We start from the raw sequence: 15,051 nt of genomic DNA on the forward strand, positions 1-15,051 counted from the left end.
GGTTATAGGAAGTGCAGGGCTGGAAGTGGGGTTCCAGTTTTCTGTTTTTTTTTTTTTTTTGGAGATAGAGTCTCTCTGTCACCCAAACTCGGGTACAGTGGCACAATCATAGTTCGCTGTAGCCTCAAACTCCTGGGTTCAAATTATCCTCCCACCTCACCCTCCCAAGTAGGCAGGACTACAGGTGTGCACCATCACACCCAACTAATTTTTTAAAAATTTTTTAGAGATGGGGTTTTGCTATGTTGTCCAGGCTGGTCTCAAACTCCTGAGCTCAAGTGATCCTCCCACCTCATTCTACAAAGTAGCTGAGATTACAGGCACATGCTACTATGTGCCTTAGATTCCAATTTGAAATTGGGTGGTCTGGGAAAACTTCACTAAGGAGGTGACATTTGAGCAAAGACTTTAAGGAATAAACCATGTGGCTACTGGGGGAGAGCATTGTAGCAGCAGGTCAAGCAAGTGCAGAGGCCTGGGAGTGATCAGCAGGGAAATTCAGGGTCATGATGGTTATAAAAACTTAGGAGCTGGTGGATGTCATGATCCTTCCATGAGCACAAGGAGACTGCCTGAGTTCAGATGCAGCTGGAACAGGTTGGCCCAGGTGAAATCAGGAAAATCATTCATCCTTCACTTCCCCCTGGCTGTCAGATTACTAAACAACCCTTGCTGATTGAACCAGGCGTTTAATATCTAGTCAGCCTACCCCAAAGTAAGGCATCCTGCAGGAGGCCATAAAGAAATTTAGAAGCCTGAAATTGCATAGAGTCAGCAGTTTAGGATGAGATACTATGGGGAATGGGGAGGCAGATTACAGAGCGATGCTCAGGAAATATGGGACCTCATTTATTAAGTACTAAATGTCTAACCAGTTCCTCGTGTCTAGTGTTTTTGTTCTATAAACATTCTGAATTATTCACCCTGCCCATTTCTTTTTTTTTTTTTTTGAGATGGAGTTTCACTCTTGTTGCCCAGGCTGGAGTGCAGTGGTGTGATCTTGGCTCACTGCAGCACCCGCCTCCCGGGTTCAAGCGATTCTCCTGCCTCAGCCTCCCAAGTAGCTGGGATTACAAGCATGTGCCACCACACCCTGCCCATTTTATATTTTTAGTAGAGATAGGGTTTCTCCAAGACCAGTTGGTCAGGCTGGTCTTGAACTCCCGACTTCAGGTGATCCGCCCGCCTCGGCCTCCCAAAGTGCTGGGATTACAGGCATGAGCCACCATGCCCGGCCAGCCCTGCCCATTTCTTATTCTTAGCAAGAGACTAACTGAAGCCATCTTTTGCATGGTCCTTCAGAAAGTGACTGCCTGGTCAGAAGGAGTCTTACCTCTGATGTCTGTTGTTCAAGTACTTACCTGACCATTTTCCCTGTGGCAAGGGGTTTCCTATCAAAAGCCCCAGTGACAGTGGTTTCAGGATACTGGGCTTCCAACCCATCCAGTGCCCTCTGCCTTTTTTCTGTGAGGCCAGGATGGCTTTCTCCTGAATGGATTCACTGGGCAGAATGGCTTTAGGAGTCACTGTCACATTTGAATCCATGGCTGAACATATGGGGCCAGGTCATCAGGTGGCCCCCATTCTGAGGTTACATTTTCCCTTTCCAGATGGATGGTGTATCGCCAAATCATGGACAGCTCCGAATGTTTTCATGCTGCACACTTCCAGAGATACCTTTCCAATGCCCTGGAGGCCCAGCAGAACCGCTCTGCCCGCCAGTCAGCCTACATCCACAAGAAGACCAGACTGCTGGTGGTGTTACAAGGGTGAGCATTGGAAGTCTCCTGGGAACGGTCGAATCAGGGTGACGACCTTGCCATTACTCTTATTTTATGTGTAACAAACCTGAAGCACAGAACAGACTCCACATACGTGAACAGTGTCTGCACTACAGGGAAGCCTTAAGTGAGCAATGACCCTATGGCCTATAGGCTAATATAGCTTGCACACAAGTTTTAAGTTTGGATTTAACATCATCGTATCCCCACAAGATGGGGAATTAGGGAACCTGGCAAGATTCACTGGTAATTCTTGGAACAGTAGTGGTCCCTAAGTTTTCCTTCATCATCTAAATAAGGGAGCTTCTTCTGTTTCAGTTCTCCCTCTTGTGGAATTGCAGAGATGACCCTCATACTCTGCAGGCTCCAGCCTCACCATGACCTGGCTGACTGGCCCAGGAGAGTTTACTGGGACTTTCAGTGAGGTGTGGGAATATTCATGTTGGGTAAGAAGCTCGCCTTTCATGGCTGTGTGCAGAACTGTAATTATAGGCTGACTAGCTCATGAAGTCTCTGTAAGCATGATTATTGTGAGTGTGCAACATAGGAGGGCAGGTTTGACAGAGCTTGTACCACTGCTGCAGGGGACCCTTGCCAAAAGGAGGTTCTCTTGACCTGTTCTAAGGCCTTTCAAGGAGGAGCCCCTCACAGACCCATCACCACCCCAGGCCCAGAGGGGAATGCGCAGTCAGGAAAACAGGAGCCGTGCTTTTCACTAGTGTTGTTATGGTTGGTAATAAAGAAGCTTTTGGCAGTTCTTACAAAGTGCTTTTGTGCTATGTTAGTGTTTGCAATTGGCTAGTTGTTTCCAGTAAAGAATTGGTCCCAATCCAAAGCCCCTTTTCGTGTCCTGGCTGTGATAATGGAAATTGGAGGAAAGCTAGGAGGGTGGTCTGAGGAAGGAGGCAGGTGGGACAGTGTACCCTAGCAGGCCATCTTTCCCTTTCGAGCCTTGTTCTCACACCTTGCCTCCAGCTTCCCTTCTATCAGCCCTTTTGTCCTGCTTGTGGGCTGAGGTCCTAGAAACCAGAGGAAGAGTCTGGGGTTGAAACCACTTGTTTTCTTTTGGTTTTCCATTGTTTCTACTCGTCAAAGGAATGGGTTGGCCCATCTGCTTCACCTCCTGCTCCCACCAGTTGAGAGTCACTGAGGGTGTGGAGCTGGAGATGAATTCAGCAGCTTGACAATGTGTAGGTGAGATCATTTCCATCTTCTGTCTCTTCAGAGAGCATCACTGACTTCTTGTCTCTGACTTTACAAGTCTGCAAAAGCGTCAGCTTTCCTGGCTGCTTCTAAACTACAGTGATAGTGTGACCAGCCCACTCTTATACTGCAAACCCAGACTTTGCCCCATCACAGCCCCAGGATATGGGGACCTCTAGTCAATTTCCTAGAGGACTCCAGTCAGAATACCAGCTAAATGCTGTGGCTCTTCACTAAGACACTTTTCTTACCAGCTGGGCCCATGTAGCACCCTCCTTTATAGCATGTCCATCGTCTTGGGACTGGGCCTTCATGCCCGTTATTTAGATTGTTGGTGATGGGAGATCCTAGATGCTTCTCATATTAAGAATTGTATTCCTTGAATATGACTTTATTTTCTTTTTTTTCTTTTTTTTGAAATGGAGTCTTGCTCTGTCACCCAGGCTAGAGTGCAGTGGCGCGATCTCAGCTCACTGCAACCTCCACCTCCCAAGTTCAAGCAATACTCCCACCTCAGCCTCCCAAGTAGCTGGGATTACAGGTACACGCCACCACACCCGGCTAATTTTCGTATTTTTTAGGAGAGATCAGATTTCACTATGTTGGCCAGGCTGGTCTCGAACTCCTGACCTCAGGTGATCCACCCACCTCAGCCTCCCAAAGTGCTGGGATTACAGGCTTGAGCCACCACTCCTGGCCTTTTTTTTTTTTTTTTTGAGTTAGAGTCTCGCTCTGTCGTCCAGGCTGGAGTACAATGGCATAATCTTGGCTCACTGCAACCTCCGCTTCCCGGGTTCAAGCAGTTCTTGTGCCTCAACCTCCCAAGTAGCTAGGATTACAGGCACTCACCACCACACCTGGCTAATTTTTATATTTTTAGTAGAGATGGAGTTTCACCATCTTGGTTAGGCTGGTCTTGAATTCCTGACCTCACGTGTTCCACCTGCCTTGGCCTCCCAGAGTGCTGGGATTATAGATGTGAGCCACCACGCCCAGTTTCTGGCCTTTGTTTTTAGAGATGGGTCTCCCTATGTTGCCCAGGCTGGTCTTGAACTCTTGAACTCAAGCAATCTTTGCACCTCAGCCTCCCAAAGTGTTGAGATTACGGGCATGAGCCACCATGCCCGGCCTGGCTTTACTTTCATTTATAGCATTATTTGGGGAAACTTGTAATATGGGACAGAGATTTCTTTAGCCCTTAGAGTGGCCTGATGCCACTCAATTTAGTGAAGTGATGGGGCAATATACTTAAACTTTGACATCGAGTGGAACTGTTAGTTGTTGTTTTAAAAATTGAATTTATGTATTTTAAAATGACAAAGTTTTAGAAATGGAGGACAGATTAGTGATTGACAGGGGTCAGAATGGGAGTGGAGAGCAGGAGGGAGGTGGGCGTGTTTATAAAATGGCAACACGGCCGGGCGCGGTGGCTCAAGCCTGTAATCCCAGCACTTTGGGAGGCCGAGACGGGCGGATCACAAGGTCAGGAGATCGAGACCATCCTGGCTAACACAGTGAAACCCCGTCTCTACTAAAAATACAAAAACTAGCCGGGCGAGGTGGCGGGCTCCTGTAGTCCCAGCTACTCGGGAGGCTGAGGCTGAGGCAGGAGAATGGCGTAAACCCGGGAGGCGGAGCTTGCAGTGAGCTGAGATCCGGCCACTGCACTCTAGTCCGGGTGACAGAGCGAGACTCCGCCTCAAAAACAAAACAAAAATAAATAAATAAATAAAAGGGCAACACAAGGGATCCTTGTGTATTGGAACTGTTTAGTATCCTGACCATGGTGATGGATATAAGAACCTACACAGGTTGTAAAATTGAATAGAACTTAATATACACACACACAAATATAAGTAAAACTGGAAAAATCTGAATTTTACAAAATTAATTTTAGAGAATATGAGGGGCTGTATTTATACCCTGGAATATTATAAAATCATTCTCTAAAATTATCTACATCAAAAACAAAATTTGAAATTAATTAATGTAAAAACTTGTGCCCATTTAGATTGTAGGCTTAAATTGCAAACATAAGACTGAGCCCAAAGGAGACTTGAATAGATTATCTGTTGTTTCAGAGAAAAGAAAGTTAAGGTCCTGCTGGGTTTTTGTTTTGTTTTTATTTTTAATAAAGAAAATACTGACAGGAAGCAAACATGAAGAGACAGTTTTTTGCGCTCATCATACAGTTGGGTCAGTTTAGCCCAAGTGGTCTAGTACAAGCTCTAGCCCAGGCACCATGGCTCACACCTGTATCCCAACACTTTGGGAGGCCAAAGTGGGTGAATCACTTGAGCTCAGGAGTTTGAGAGCAGCCTGAGCAACATGATGAAACCCTGTCTCTACCAAAAATACAAAAAATTAGGTGGGTGTGGTGGTGCACACCTATGGTCCCAGCTACTCAGGAGGCTGAGGCAGGAGGATCGCTTGAGCCTGGGAGGCAGAGTTTGCGGTGAGCTGTGACCCTGCCACTGCACTCCAGTCTGGGCAACAGAGCGAGACTCTGTCTCAAAAAAAAAAAAAAAAAAAAAAAGAGAGACTCTAGTAACTTGAGTGGGGTGCTTCCTTCTGGGTGAGGGGTGCTCTTTCTGTCTGGAGCCCTCACCCAGGATGATTATGGGGCTGGGGAGGAAGGGAGGTTCTAGCAGGGATTCCCCTAATGGATAGAGTGAATGGCCCAGGGCATTCTTCTCTTGGGGCAGTGCCCAGATGCAGAGGTCTCATCAAGGAGACAGGGGCCTGTTTTTTACTGTAACCTTTTTCCATTAAGGTCAATGAAAATTAATGAAATGCTCTGAAAACCTAGAAATTCCCCAGCCACCCTCTCTAAGGGAAATCCTGTTATATTAAAATGACTCCTCAAGCATGACTTGTGAATCCTTTTCAGTTGTCCTTTGCTCCCCTAAGAAATGAGTCTGTACTGCTTACACTGAAGTCTCCTGTAGGCTGTTTTATGTTTGCAATTTAAGCCTACAGTCTGAGTGAGCACATGTTTCACATTAACCCTAAGAGTTAAATCCATTAACTCCATTAAACACCGCCAGAGAGGGATGCGGGACAGCATGCACACGCCAGCCCTGCTTACCAGGCATGCTTCTGTTTGGGCCTGGCAGTGCATGTTGTGGATTGGACTCTCCTGGCATCCAGGCCCAGCCAGGCACTCAGTGGAAAGAGCCCCATGTGGTCATATACACATGCCCAGGTAGGGGGAGAAGCCCTGAAGAAGAGAAGGCTGTGAGCAGAGGGCTGTCAGGCCCCCCGGTGGAACTCTAGAACCTAGTACACCCCATTCTCTACTGAAGCCCTGTCAGCTGATCAGGACTCAGGAGAACCTGGGGTGGGGTGGGGTGGAGTATTGTAGTCTGCAGATAAAGCCAAGGGCCTTTTTACAGATGAGTTGTTCATAGGAACTCAAGAACAACTCAAGCAGGCTGTACCTGTCCACACCACCACCACTGGCTTCCAAAGGGCTCAAACTAAACCAGGCCCATCTGATTAGATGGGCTGCCCATTAGGTTTGACTTTCTTCCATAGGAACAAACCTTTTGGTGATAGGCTGGATCAATCAGGAAAGAGTTCTCCTCTACTAGGTGAAGAGGCTAGGTCCACCTCTTGAAGTGGCCAGGGGCCTGCTTAGGGTTGAACATCCAGTGTATTCACCTACCCTCCTTTAGGCAGCAGAGATTACAGTACCACCTGACATTCTTATTATGGAGACAATAAAGAAATAAATGAGAAAATAGGGTATAAATAGCTGCTGATTGGGGCCTTGAAGAAACTTGGAACAGGAGGCAGGGAATGCCAAGAAAGGAGGGTTGCTGGATCACACCGGGTGTATGAAGTCAGAGGATGCCTCTCCATAAGATGCCTCCTGAGCAGAGACCTGAAGGGAGAGAGAACCACTCATGCAGATACCTGAGGAAAAGAACATTCCAGCCAGGGGAGCAAAGAATGCAGAGGTAGAAGTATGCCTGGCATGTTCAGAAAAGAGCCAGGAAACCAAAGTAGCTGGATTAGGGAAAGGGAAGTGATAGTAGATGAAATTCTTCGCTGCTCCGTAGGGGGTCAAATCATAGAGGGCTGCCTGGCATATTGTAAAGGCTTTGGCTTTCACACAGTGTGAGATGGAAGCCACCAGAGGGTTTTGAGCAGAGAAATGACATGATCTGACTCTGGGTTTAGCATATCCCTCTGGCATCTGTGTTGAAAACAGATCAGAGAGAGGCAAGGACAGAAGCAGCGACAGCTGGGAGGCTGATGGGGTGATCTAAGCAAGAGATTATAACAGTTTGGACCCAGTGGGAGTGTGGGGGTGTAAGCAGTGATGTCTTCTAGTTATATTTTGAAGACAGGAAAAAATGGAGTCAAAGGAGACCAAAAAAAATTCTTTGAGCCTAGCATCTGAAAGAGTAGAGTCCTTCTGCTGAAAAGGACAACGAGTTTGGAGTTTGGAGAGAGTTCCAGGCAGGAGATACCAGTGTGAGCTGTATTTGGCATGGATGAGTCTGCTGACCTGGATGGGTCCAGACGCACTCTCTTTCCTGTATGTTCTGAGACGTGGGAAGGAGAGAAAGGAGCTACTAAAGAAAATAGGCAAGTGGCAGGAGCTCCTAACTTGATTAGAAAACAGGCCTAAGGACACTAGGTCCCACCCTCAGAGCTCCAGGGTCACCTGCCGGCTTCCTTTTACCTCCAGAGCAGGGTGGTTCTTCCAGTCACTCTTGCACAGTTATGAGGACTAATGGAACTTGGGAATGTAGCAACACTGTAGATTCCAGGGGCTGCATGTCATGAAGTGGAGTGACACCAAGGGACCAGATTGCAGGCTCTTCCTTTTGGTTTTCTTTGCATCCTTGTTCAATCAGCCATTCGGGATTCCCCTCTTCCTCCACTTTGCAATGCCAGTCAGTAAACTAATCATTCCTTTTTTTACCTTCCCCAGCTACACAGATGTTATTGATGTTGTCCAGGCCCTGCAGACGCACCCAGACTCAAATGTCAAGGCCTCCTTCACCATTGGTGCCATCACAGCATGTGTGGAGCCCATGAGTTGCTACATGGAGCACAGGTAGATACAGGATATGGTGTGTAAGTGTACTGAAAGTAATTTGTTTCCACCCACCAGAAGGAGACAGATCTTTTGGAATGCATTAGTCACCTTGTATGTAGTAAATGCTGTTCTTTTATTAGTGCTAGGTCCTCAATAGACTCCTTTGGACTTGTAGCCAAAGAAAAGAGAGGAATTATGGAAGACAAACTTAGCTTTTGTGAGGGAGAACTATTTCTGTTTAATAGTTAGTACATAGTAAGGACTTATGAAATATCTGCTAAATAAATGGGTGCTCCAACATGTATGTTCTAAATATTGTTGAAAAATAACTTAAGGCCAGGTGCAGTGGCTCATACGTGTAATCCCAGCGCTTTGGGAGGCCAAGGCAGGCATATCACTTGAGGACGGGAGTTCGAGACCAGCCTGGCCAACCTGGCAAAATCCCATTTCTACTAAAAATACAAAAATTAATCAGGAGTGGTGGCACACACCTGTAATCCCAGCTACTCAGGAGGCTGAGGCACAAAAATCGCTTGAACCCAGGAGGTGGAGGTTGCAGTGAGCCGCGATCATGCCACTGCACCCCAGCCTGGGTGACAGAGCAAGCAAGACTGTCTCAAAAAAAAAAAATTTTTTTATAAGGCATAAAAGGACTGAAGTTGAGTATATAACCTATTTAAATATAGAAATAAGACTAAAATTGGGTGAACATGATTATGGAATATAAAAATTTAAGTAACAAAATCAGGCAGGGCACAGTGGCTCATGCCTATAATCTCAGCACACTTGGAAGATGGAAGGTTGGAGGATGCTTGAGCCCAGGAGTTCAAGAGCAGCCTGGGTAACATAGCAAGACCCCGTCTCTGCCAAAAAAAATAAATTAACCAGGTGTGGTAGGGAGCGCCTGTAGTCCCAGCTACTTGGGAGGCTGAGGCTGGAGGATTGCATGATGAGGCTGCAGTAAGCTGTGTTCATGCTACTGCACTCCAACCTGGGCAACAAAGTGAGATGCTATCTCAAAAAAGTGAGTTGACTTCCTTCACCAACTGAACAGTTGCTCCATTGTTTAAAAAAAATTTTTTTTTTTTTTTTGAGATGGAATTTCACTCTTGTTGTCCAGGCTGGAGTGCAATGGTGGCGTGATCTCAGCTCACTGCAACCTCTACCTCCCAGGTTCAAGTGATTCTCTTGCCTCAGCCTCCCAATTAGCTGGGATTACAGGCATGCACCACCATGCCCGGCTGATTTTTTTGTATTTTTAGTAGAGACGCGGTTTCTCCGTGTTGGTCAGGCTGGTCTCGAACTCCCAACCTCAGATGATCTGCCCACCTCAGCCTCCAAAAGTGTTGGGATTACAGGCTGTTTAAATTCTTTTAAGTAAAACTTTAAAAATTAAAATAAGTAAAGGAATGCTTACTGTGCAGCAGCCGTCTGTGGACTGTGAGCACAGTGAAGTCAGTGAGTTCTGTTCTTGGGAAACTGTGGTGTGGCTGTATCTTCCCTTGTTCCAGCCCCTTTGACCCACGTATAGCACATGGGTTTTCCTCCTTGGAATTCTTCAGAAACTATGAGGGAGTCAGGTAAGGAAACAGGATCCACAGCCCAACCTGATATTCACCCAGCTCATCTACCAGATTTGGTTTCAAATGGTGTATGACTGGCTGTTGTCAGAAATCAAACAAAAGGATGAAGATTTGCTGCCACCAAGGAAATTCCAGGAGAGAAACTCCCCCAGCGTTGTGAACATCATTAATACCTGCCAGCTAGACCAACAGCCATTCAGAAGAGTGACTTCAGCCAGCATCCCAATTGTCAGGGAAGAAAACACAGGACCTCTGTGGTGCCAAACAGACCTGGGTCCCTGCCTTAGCCCTGCTGCCTCCCAGCTGCCTGTGAGACACTGGGCAAACTTAGTGTGTTGAGCCATCCTAAACCCACGCCTTTCATCTATTAGATACCTGAGGCACAGAGAGGACAGGACGACAGAGCAAGATCACGTTCGTGAACTGCCTGCACAGTGCCTTGCTCACAGGAGGAACTCCATAAAAGGCAGCTATCCCCGTTAGTGTTAGCTTTCTTCCCTGAGGCAGGTCTTGTGATGTTTTAGGAGTTCTGAAGTCCTGTGAGAATATGAGTTTTTCTCTAGAGCCTACTGCAGTGCTACAGTTGTTAAGTAACTCACGCTTTGGATCAGTCACCCCCACCTCCTGCTTCACTTGTAATTCAGTCTCCTGCTTTTCATTCACCTTCTGAGTTAAGAAGGAGCTGGGCGCGGTGGCTCAAGCCTGTAATCCCAGCACTTTGGGAGGCCGAGACGGGCGGATCACGAGGTCAGGAGATGGAGACCATCCTGGCTAACACGGTGAAACCCCGTCTCTACTAAAAACTACAAAAAAAACTAGCCGGGCGAGGTGGTGGCGCCTGTAGTCCCAGCTACCCGGGAGGCTGAGGCAGGAGAATGGCGTGAACCTGGGAGGCGGAGCTTGCAGTGAGCTGAGATCCGGCCACAGCACTCCAACCTGGGTGACAGAGCAAGACTCCGTCTCAAAAAAAAAGGAGGAGATTAAAGGGGAATTGAGATTCTAGTGTGTACATAAAGAGAAGCATGGCAAAGTTGGTATTAAAGGCCCCTGGTAGAGTTAGATGAGTGTAATTCTTCTTTTCCCTTGAAATATCCACTTTACTCAAAAACATATGTCTTTCAAAAAAGACCAGCTCTTTCTCCATCTCCCATAGACCAAAGAGCTGGTCCTGGCCCCAGTATCCCTCTTCAACATTCCACTTACAATTGGCCATGTAGGGACTTCTGTGGGGCTCCTGGCATGGGGAGCTTTGACGGAAAGCTGTGAAGTCCCATGGCTATCCTTAGTGCTCAGTGCTGCTGCCACTTGCCTCATCATGTGAGTCAGTTTGCTTGTCAGTGGTAGTATTTGTGTGGGAAATAATCAGTGACAACTCTGAGATGAATGGTTTTTAAATATTTCCCCCTTCTTCCCCCTAGATTTCTCTTTCCTAAATGTCTTGACCAGTGTTCACAAGGTAAGTAATATGCTTTATTTCCAGCTTGCATGCCTTGCAAGTTCAGTAGAATTCAGCAATAGACTTTTCTTCGTGCTCTTACCTACCATTCTGAAATCTAAAGCAAACAAAATTGGTCAGAAAAAACTTTGATATCTTTACTTTTACCATATTTGATAGGCACATTTCTTCTAAGAGCTTGTCTGTTTTTACTCTGTCGCCCAGGTTGGAGTGCAGTGGCGTGGTCTCAGCTCACTGCAACCTCTGCCTCCCAGGTTCAAGTGATTCTCCTGCCTCAGTCTCCCAAGTAGCTGGGATTACAGGCATGCACCACCACACCAGGCTAATTTTTGTATTTTTAATAGAGACAGGGTTTCACCATGTTGGCCAGGCTGGTCTCAAACTCCTGACCTCACAATCCGCCCGCCTCGACCTCCCAAAGTACTGGGATTACAGGCGTGAGCCATCACGCCTGGCCTGAACTTGTCTCTTATGGCAACAAATTGCCACAGTAATACCTCTCCTTGAGCTGGGCTTAAGTCCACCCTGGCATTCCAGCTAATATTAGTGGGCTGAGTAGGTATTCCTAGCCTCTGGATCAGCAAGTTCTTGATTCACTTCTGCCCCAAGACTGCCGAGTTTGGCCCAGCAGGACCTGTCTTTCTTAATACCCCCCACCCCCATGCACCCTGGAATTTTCCGCATTTCCTTGATAACATTTAGAAAAATTCACCCATCCTGCAGGTTGCATTCAACTTTGCAATGCCCTGCTACCTGGCAACCCTGGAATCAACACTTTCTAGTCATATTATCTGTGATGTTTGGAGGTCCAGAATAAATTCTGAATTCCCTGCAGTGGTGATGAAATGCTCATTGTTATTAGGAGACATGCCTGGGGTCTGGGCTTCCTGAGCTAGTCCATCAAGCAGAAATCAGATGCAAGAAAACAACTCAGTGTCCCCAGCACAGTTTCGCCCTGCTGATCGTACTGCCAGTCCACAGGGAGCGGAGACAACAGAGCATACCAAAGTTGTTGTCTTGGGAAACAGCTGAAGCCATGCTGCCCAGGGCATGCTGCCCAAAGGGAGGAATGTGTATATTGGGCTGCTGTACCAGGTAGTCTCAGGTCCAGCTTTTAGAGGCCCCTGTTACTTTCTAGGTACTGCACCTCAGAAACAGGATGAAATGGAGGTTGGCTAGGTCCATCCACAGTATCCACCCCAGGTAGATTAAGGAGAGTTTGTGGAGGTTGGGTCAATAGGATCTGGTGACAGACTAGATGTGGAGCATGCATTGCAAAAAGAGGTATCTAGGATGACTCCTAGGTTTCTAGCTTAGGAGATTAGGAAGGTTGGTGGTACCTGTCCTTGAGATAGAAAGCACAGGAGAAAACATAGGTCCAGGAGATAACCAAGGAGGGCTGTCTCATCCTAAGATACATATTTGGAAGTCATGGTCAAAGTTAATGGTATGTACTGTAGTCAGCTGGTATCCAGGTGTAGAGCTGAAAAGATCAGAAGGCTAGAGATGGGGTGAGGGCAGAGGTTCCAGGACACCGGAAGAGAAGCAGGGAAGAGCATTGCCTGAGACATTGAAGAAGGAGAAAAAGAGATCCACAATGTCTAATGCTGCGGAGACTTTGAGGGAAGGACAGAGAAAAGCCCACTGGCTCTGCAAGTGAGAAGGACCCTGATGACCTGAGTAGGATGATCTGAGTGGAGAGGTGAGGGCTGAAGCCAGCTTCAAGTAGACCAGTGGCCAAGTGAGATACTGGAAGCCAGCAGGTGTGGATTATATTCTAGAGTGCTTGGGGCTATAAAAAGGAAGATGGCAGGCCGGGCATGGTGGCTCACGCCTGTAATCCCAGCACTTTTGGAGGCCGAGGCGGGCAGATCACGAGGTCAGGAGATCGAGACCATCCTGGCCAACATGGTGAAACCCCATCTCTACTAAAAATACAAAAAAATTAGCCAGGCGTGGTGGTGGGTGCCTGTAGTCCCAGCTACTCAGGAGGCTGAGGCAGGAGAATGGCATGAACCCGGGAGGCGGAGCTTGCAGTGAGCTGAGACTGGGCCACTGCACTCCATTCTGGGCAACAGAGTGAGACCCCGTCTCAAAAAAAAAAAGGAAGATGGCTAGAGGAGAATACTTCCAAGAATTGTCATTTCTGAATGATCAGCTCCTCCTTATTTGCTGACTGAGAAGGCCTGTGGACTGCAAGGAGATGCTAGACTTGATAGAGGGGACCCCTGCGAAGGAAGGGGTGGGTCCAGAGATCAGACTGGAAGTGAAGATTGACTTAGAGAAGCAGTGTCCTCCTTAAGAAGAGCTTTAGTTGGAAGCAGGTGAAGTTGAGGAAGTGTTTGCCTAGGGGGCAGTACTGGCCATCAGGTGTACCTAGGACTTGCTGACCTATCCAGCCTCAGGCCCTGCCTTATTCTTGTAAATGCTGGAGCCTTCTTTTCCTTTCAGAGCCCCTTGTCGACCATGTGATGATTGGCACCCTAGTGCACCTCAGTTCCTTGGCATTCTCCCTCAGTGTCCCCCTTCTTTTTTGCATGAAGAACAAGCACAGATGGTGGGGCTTCTCTGGCAGAGAGCCTTGAGGAAGTGTTCTGTCTTCATCATCATTGAATCAGGGGCAGCCCTGGGCTTGTCTCACAAGAGGAAAGCCCCTTTTAGTCTGAACCCTTTGAGGCCAAAACAGACTGTGTTCTCTCTGGCACTTGGTAGGCATGTTTCATTTATACTACCTTCCAACTCATTGTGCAAAGACAATGTGTGTTAAACTCTGTGCTTGTGTAGAGCTAGGGGTGTGATCAGATGAGGGCTGATCACCTTCAGGTCACATGTGCTGTTTTCGGAACTCCTCCAAGGGGGCTCATGGAGTGACGATGCCTTGCTTCTGGGCCCATGGGACCCTGTGGACTGGCCTGACCAGACTTGCCGTGGACGTGGGCTATCTGGGGAGGGAGGAGATAAAAGGCAAGTATTTCTTTTCTCTTAGGAGATTTGGTAGCTGGCTTGAAGGTGGGATCTGCCAGCAGTAGACAAACACTTCATGTCCTAAGGGAGCATATTGCCTCCCTTTGCTCCTATTCATGAGTCAGGCTACCTGATTCATAAGAGATTATTTTCCAGTTAGAAAAGGACTGTGTTAGCCGGGCGTGGTGGCTCAAGCCTGTAATCCCAGCACTTTGGGAGGCCGAGACGGGCAGATCACGAGGTCAGGAGATCGAGACCATCCTGGCTAACACTGTGAAACCCCGTCTCTACTAAAAAATACAAAAAACTAGCCGGGCGAGGTGGCGGGCGCCTGTAGTCCCAGCTACTCCGGAGGCTGAGGCAGGAGAATGGCGTGAACCCGGGAGGCGGAGCTTGCAGTGAGCTGAGATCCGGCCACTGCACCCCAGCCTGGGCGACAGAGCGAGACTCCGTCTCAAAAAAAAAAAAAAGAAAAGAAAAGAAAAAAAAAAGAAAAGGACTGTGTTGCAGCCCCAAGACAATGTGTATTACAGAAATCAAAGGACTGAGAAACAACCTCAGTGCTTAAACAGCAAGCAAGACTCATTATAATGCTGGTGTGAAAGCAAAGTAGAGATACTTTACTGTCATGGCCTGCTTTTAAAAGCATCTGTAGATAGAAGAAGTCACCTTTGTTTTCTGCTGGGCTTCTGGAATGCTTTAGCCCAGACTGGGATGGTCAGCCAGACAATAGGGATGTTTCTCTGCTCTTGGGAATAGGATAGACCAGGCTGCCTGCTTGCTCATAGCCCAGACTGGTGAGACCTTGGCCAAATCTGGTTGTCCACTCCTTGATACAGAACAGAAGGAAGCTCCTGGCCCAAACAAGGTGGAACTGCTCACTGTGGCCTGTTCACCCTGTGCTTCAGATAACTGCTATACCTGCCTCACAGATGGCATTTCCTCTTGGCAGCTGGCAGTTTACATAGTTGGCCTAAGGAATGCTGGGGATAATCCTCTTGCTTGTTTCCC

The 15,051-nt window shown here is 47.6% G+C and overlaps 1 protein-coding gene across 2 annotated transcripts in view; it reads left to right on the forward strand.

The window, feature by feature from the left end:
* The window catches only part of C13H20orf194 (chromosome 13 C20orf194 homolog), a 168,672-nt gene that overhangs the window by 123,919 nt on the left and 29,702 nt on the right, over nucleotides 1–15,051 (forward strand). For both annotated transcript variants that reach the window (XM_010378967.2, XM_030914275.1), the window contains exons 27-29: nucleotides 1,611–1,769; nucleotides 7,930–8,055; nucleotides 11,039–11,076. In XM_010378967.2, the coding sequence (XP_010377269.2) occupies nucleotides 1,611–1,769; nucleotides 7,930–8,055; nucleotides 11,039–11,076 (323 nt within the window). The remainder of the gene's footprint in view (nucleotides 1–1,610; nucleotides 1,770–7,929; nucleotides 8,056–11,038; nucleotides 11,077–15,051) is intronic.

This window comes from Rhinopithecus roxellana, chromosome 13 (genome assembly GCF_007565055.1).
Source record: "Rhinopithecus roxellana isolate Shanxi Qingling chromosome 13, ASM756505v1, whole genome shotgun sequence".
NCBI classification, from domain to species: domain Eukaryota; kingdom Metazoa; phylum Chordata; class Mammalia; order Primates; family Cercopithecidae; genus Rhinopithecus; species Rhinopithecus roxellana.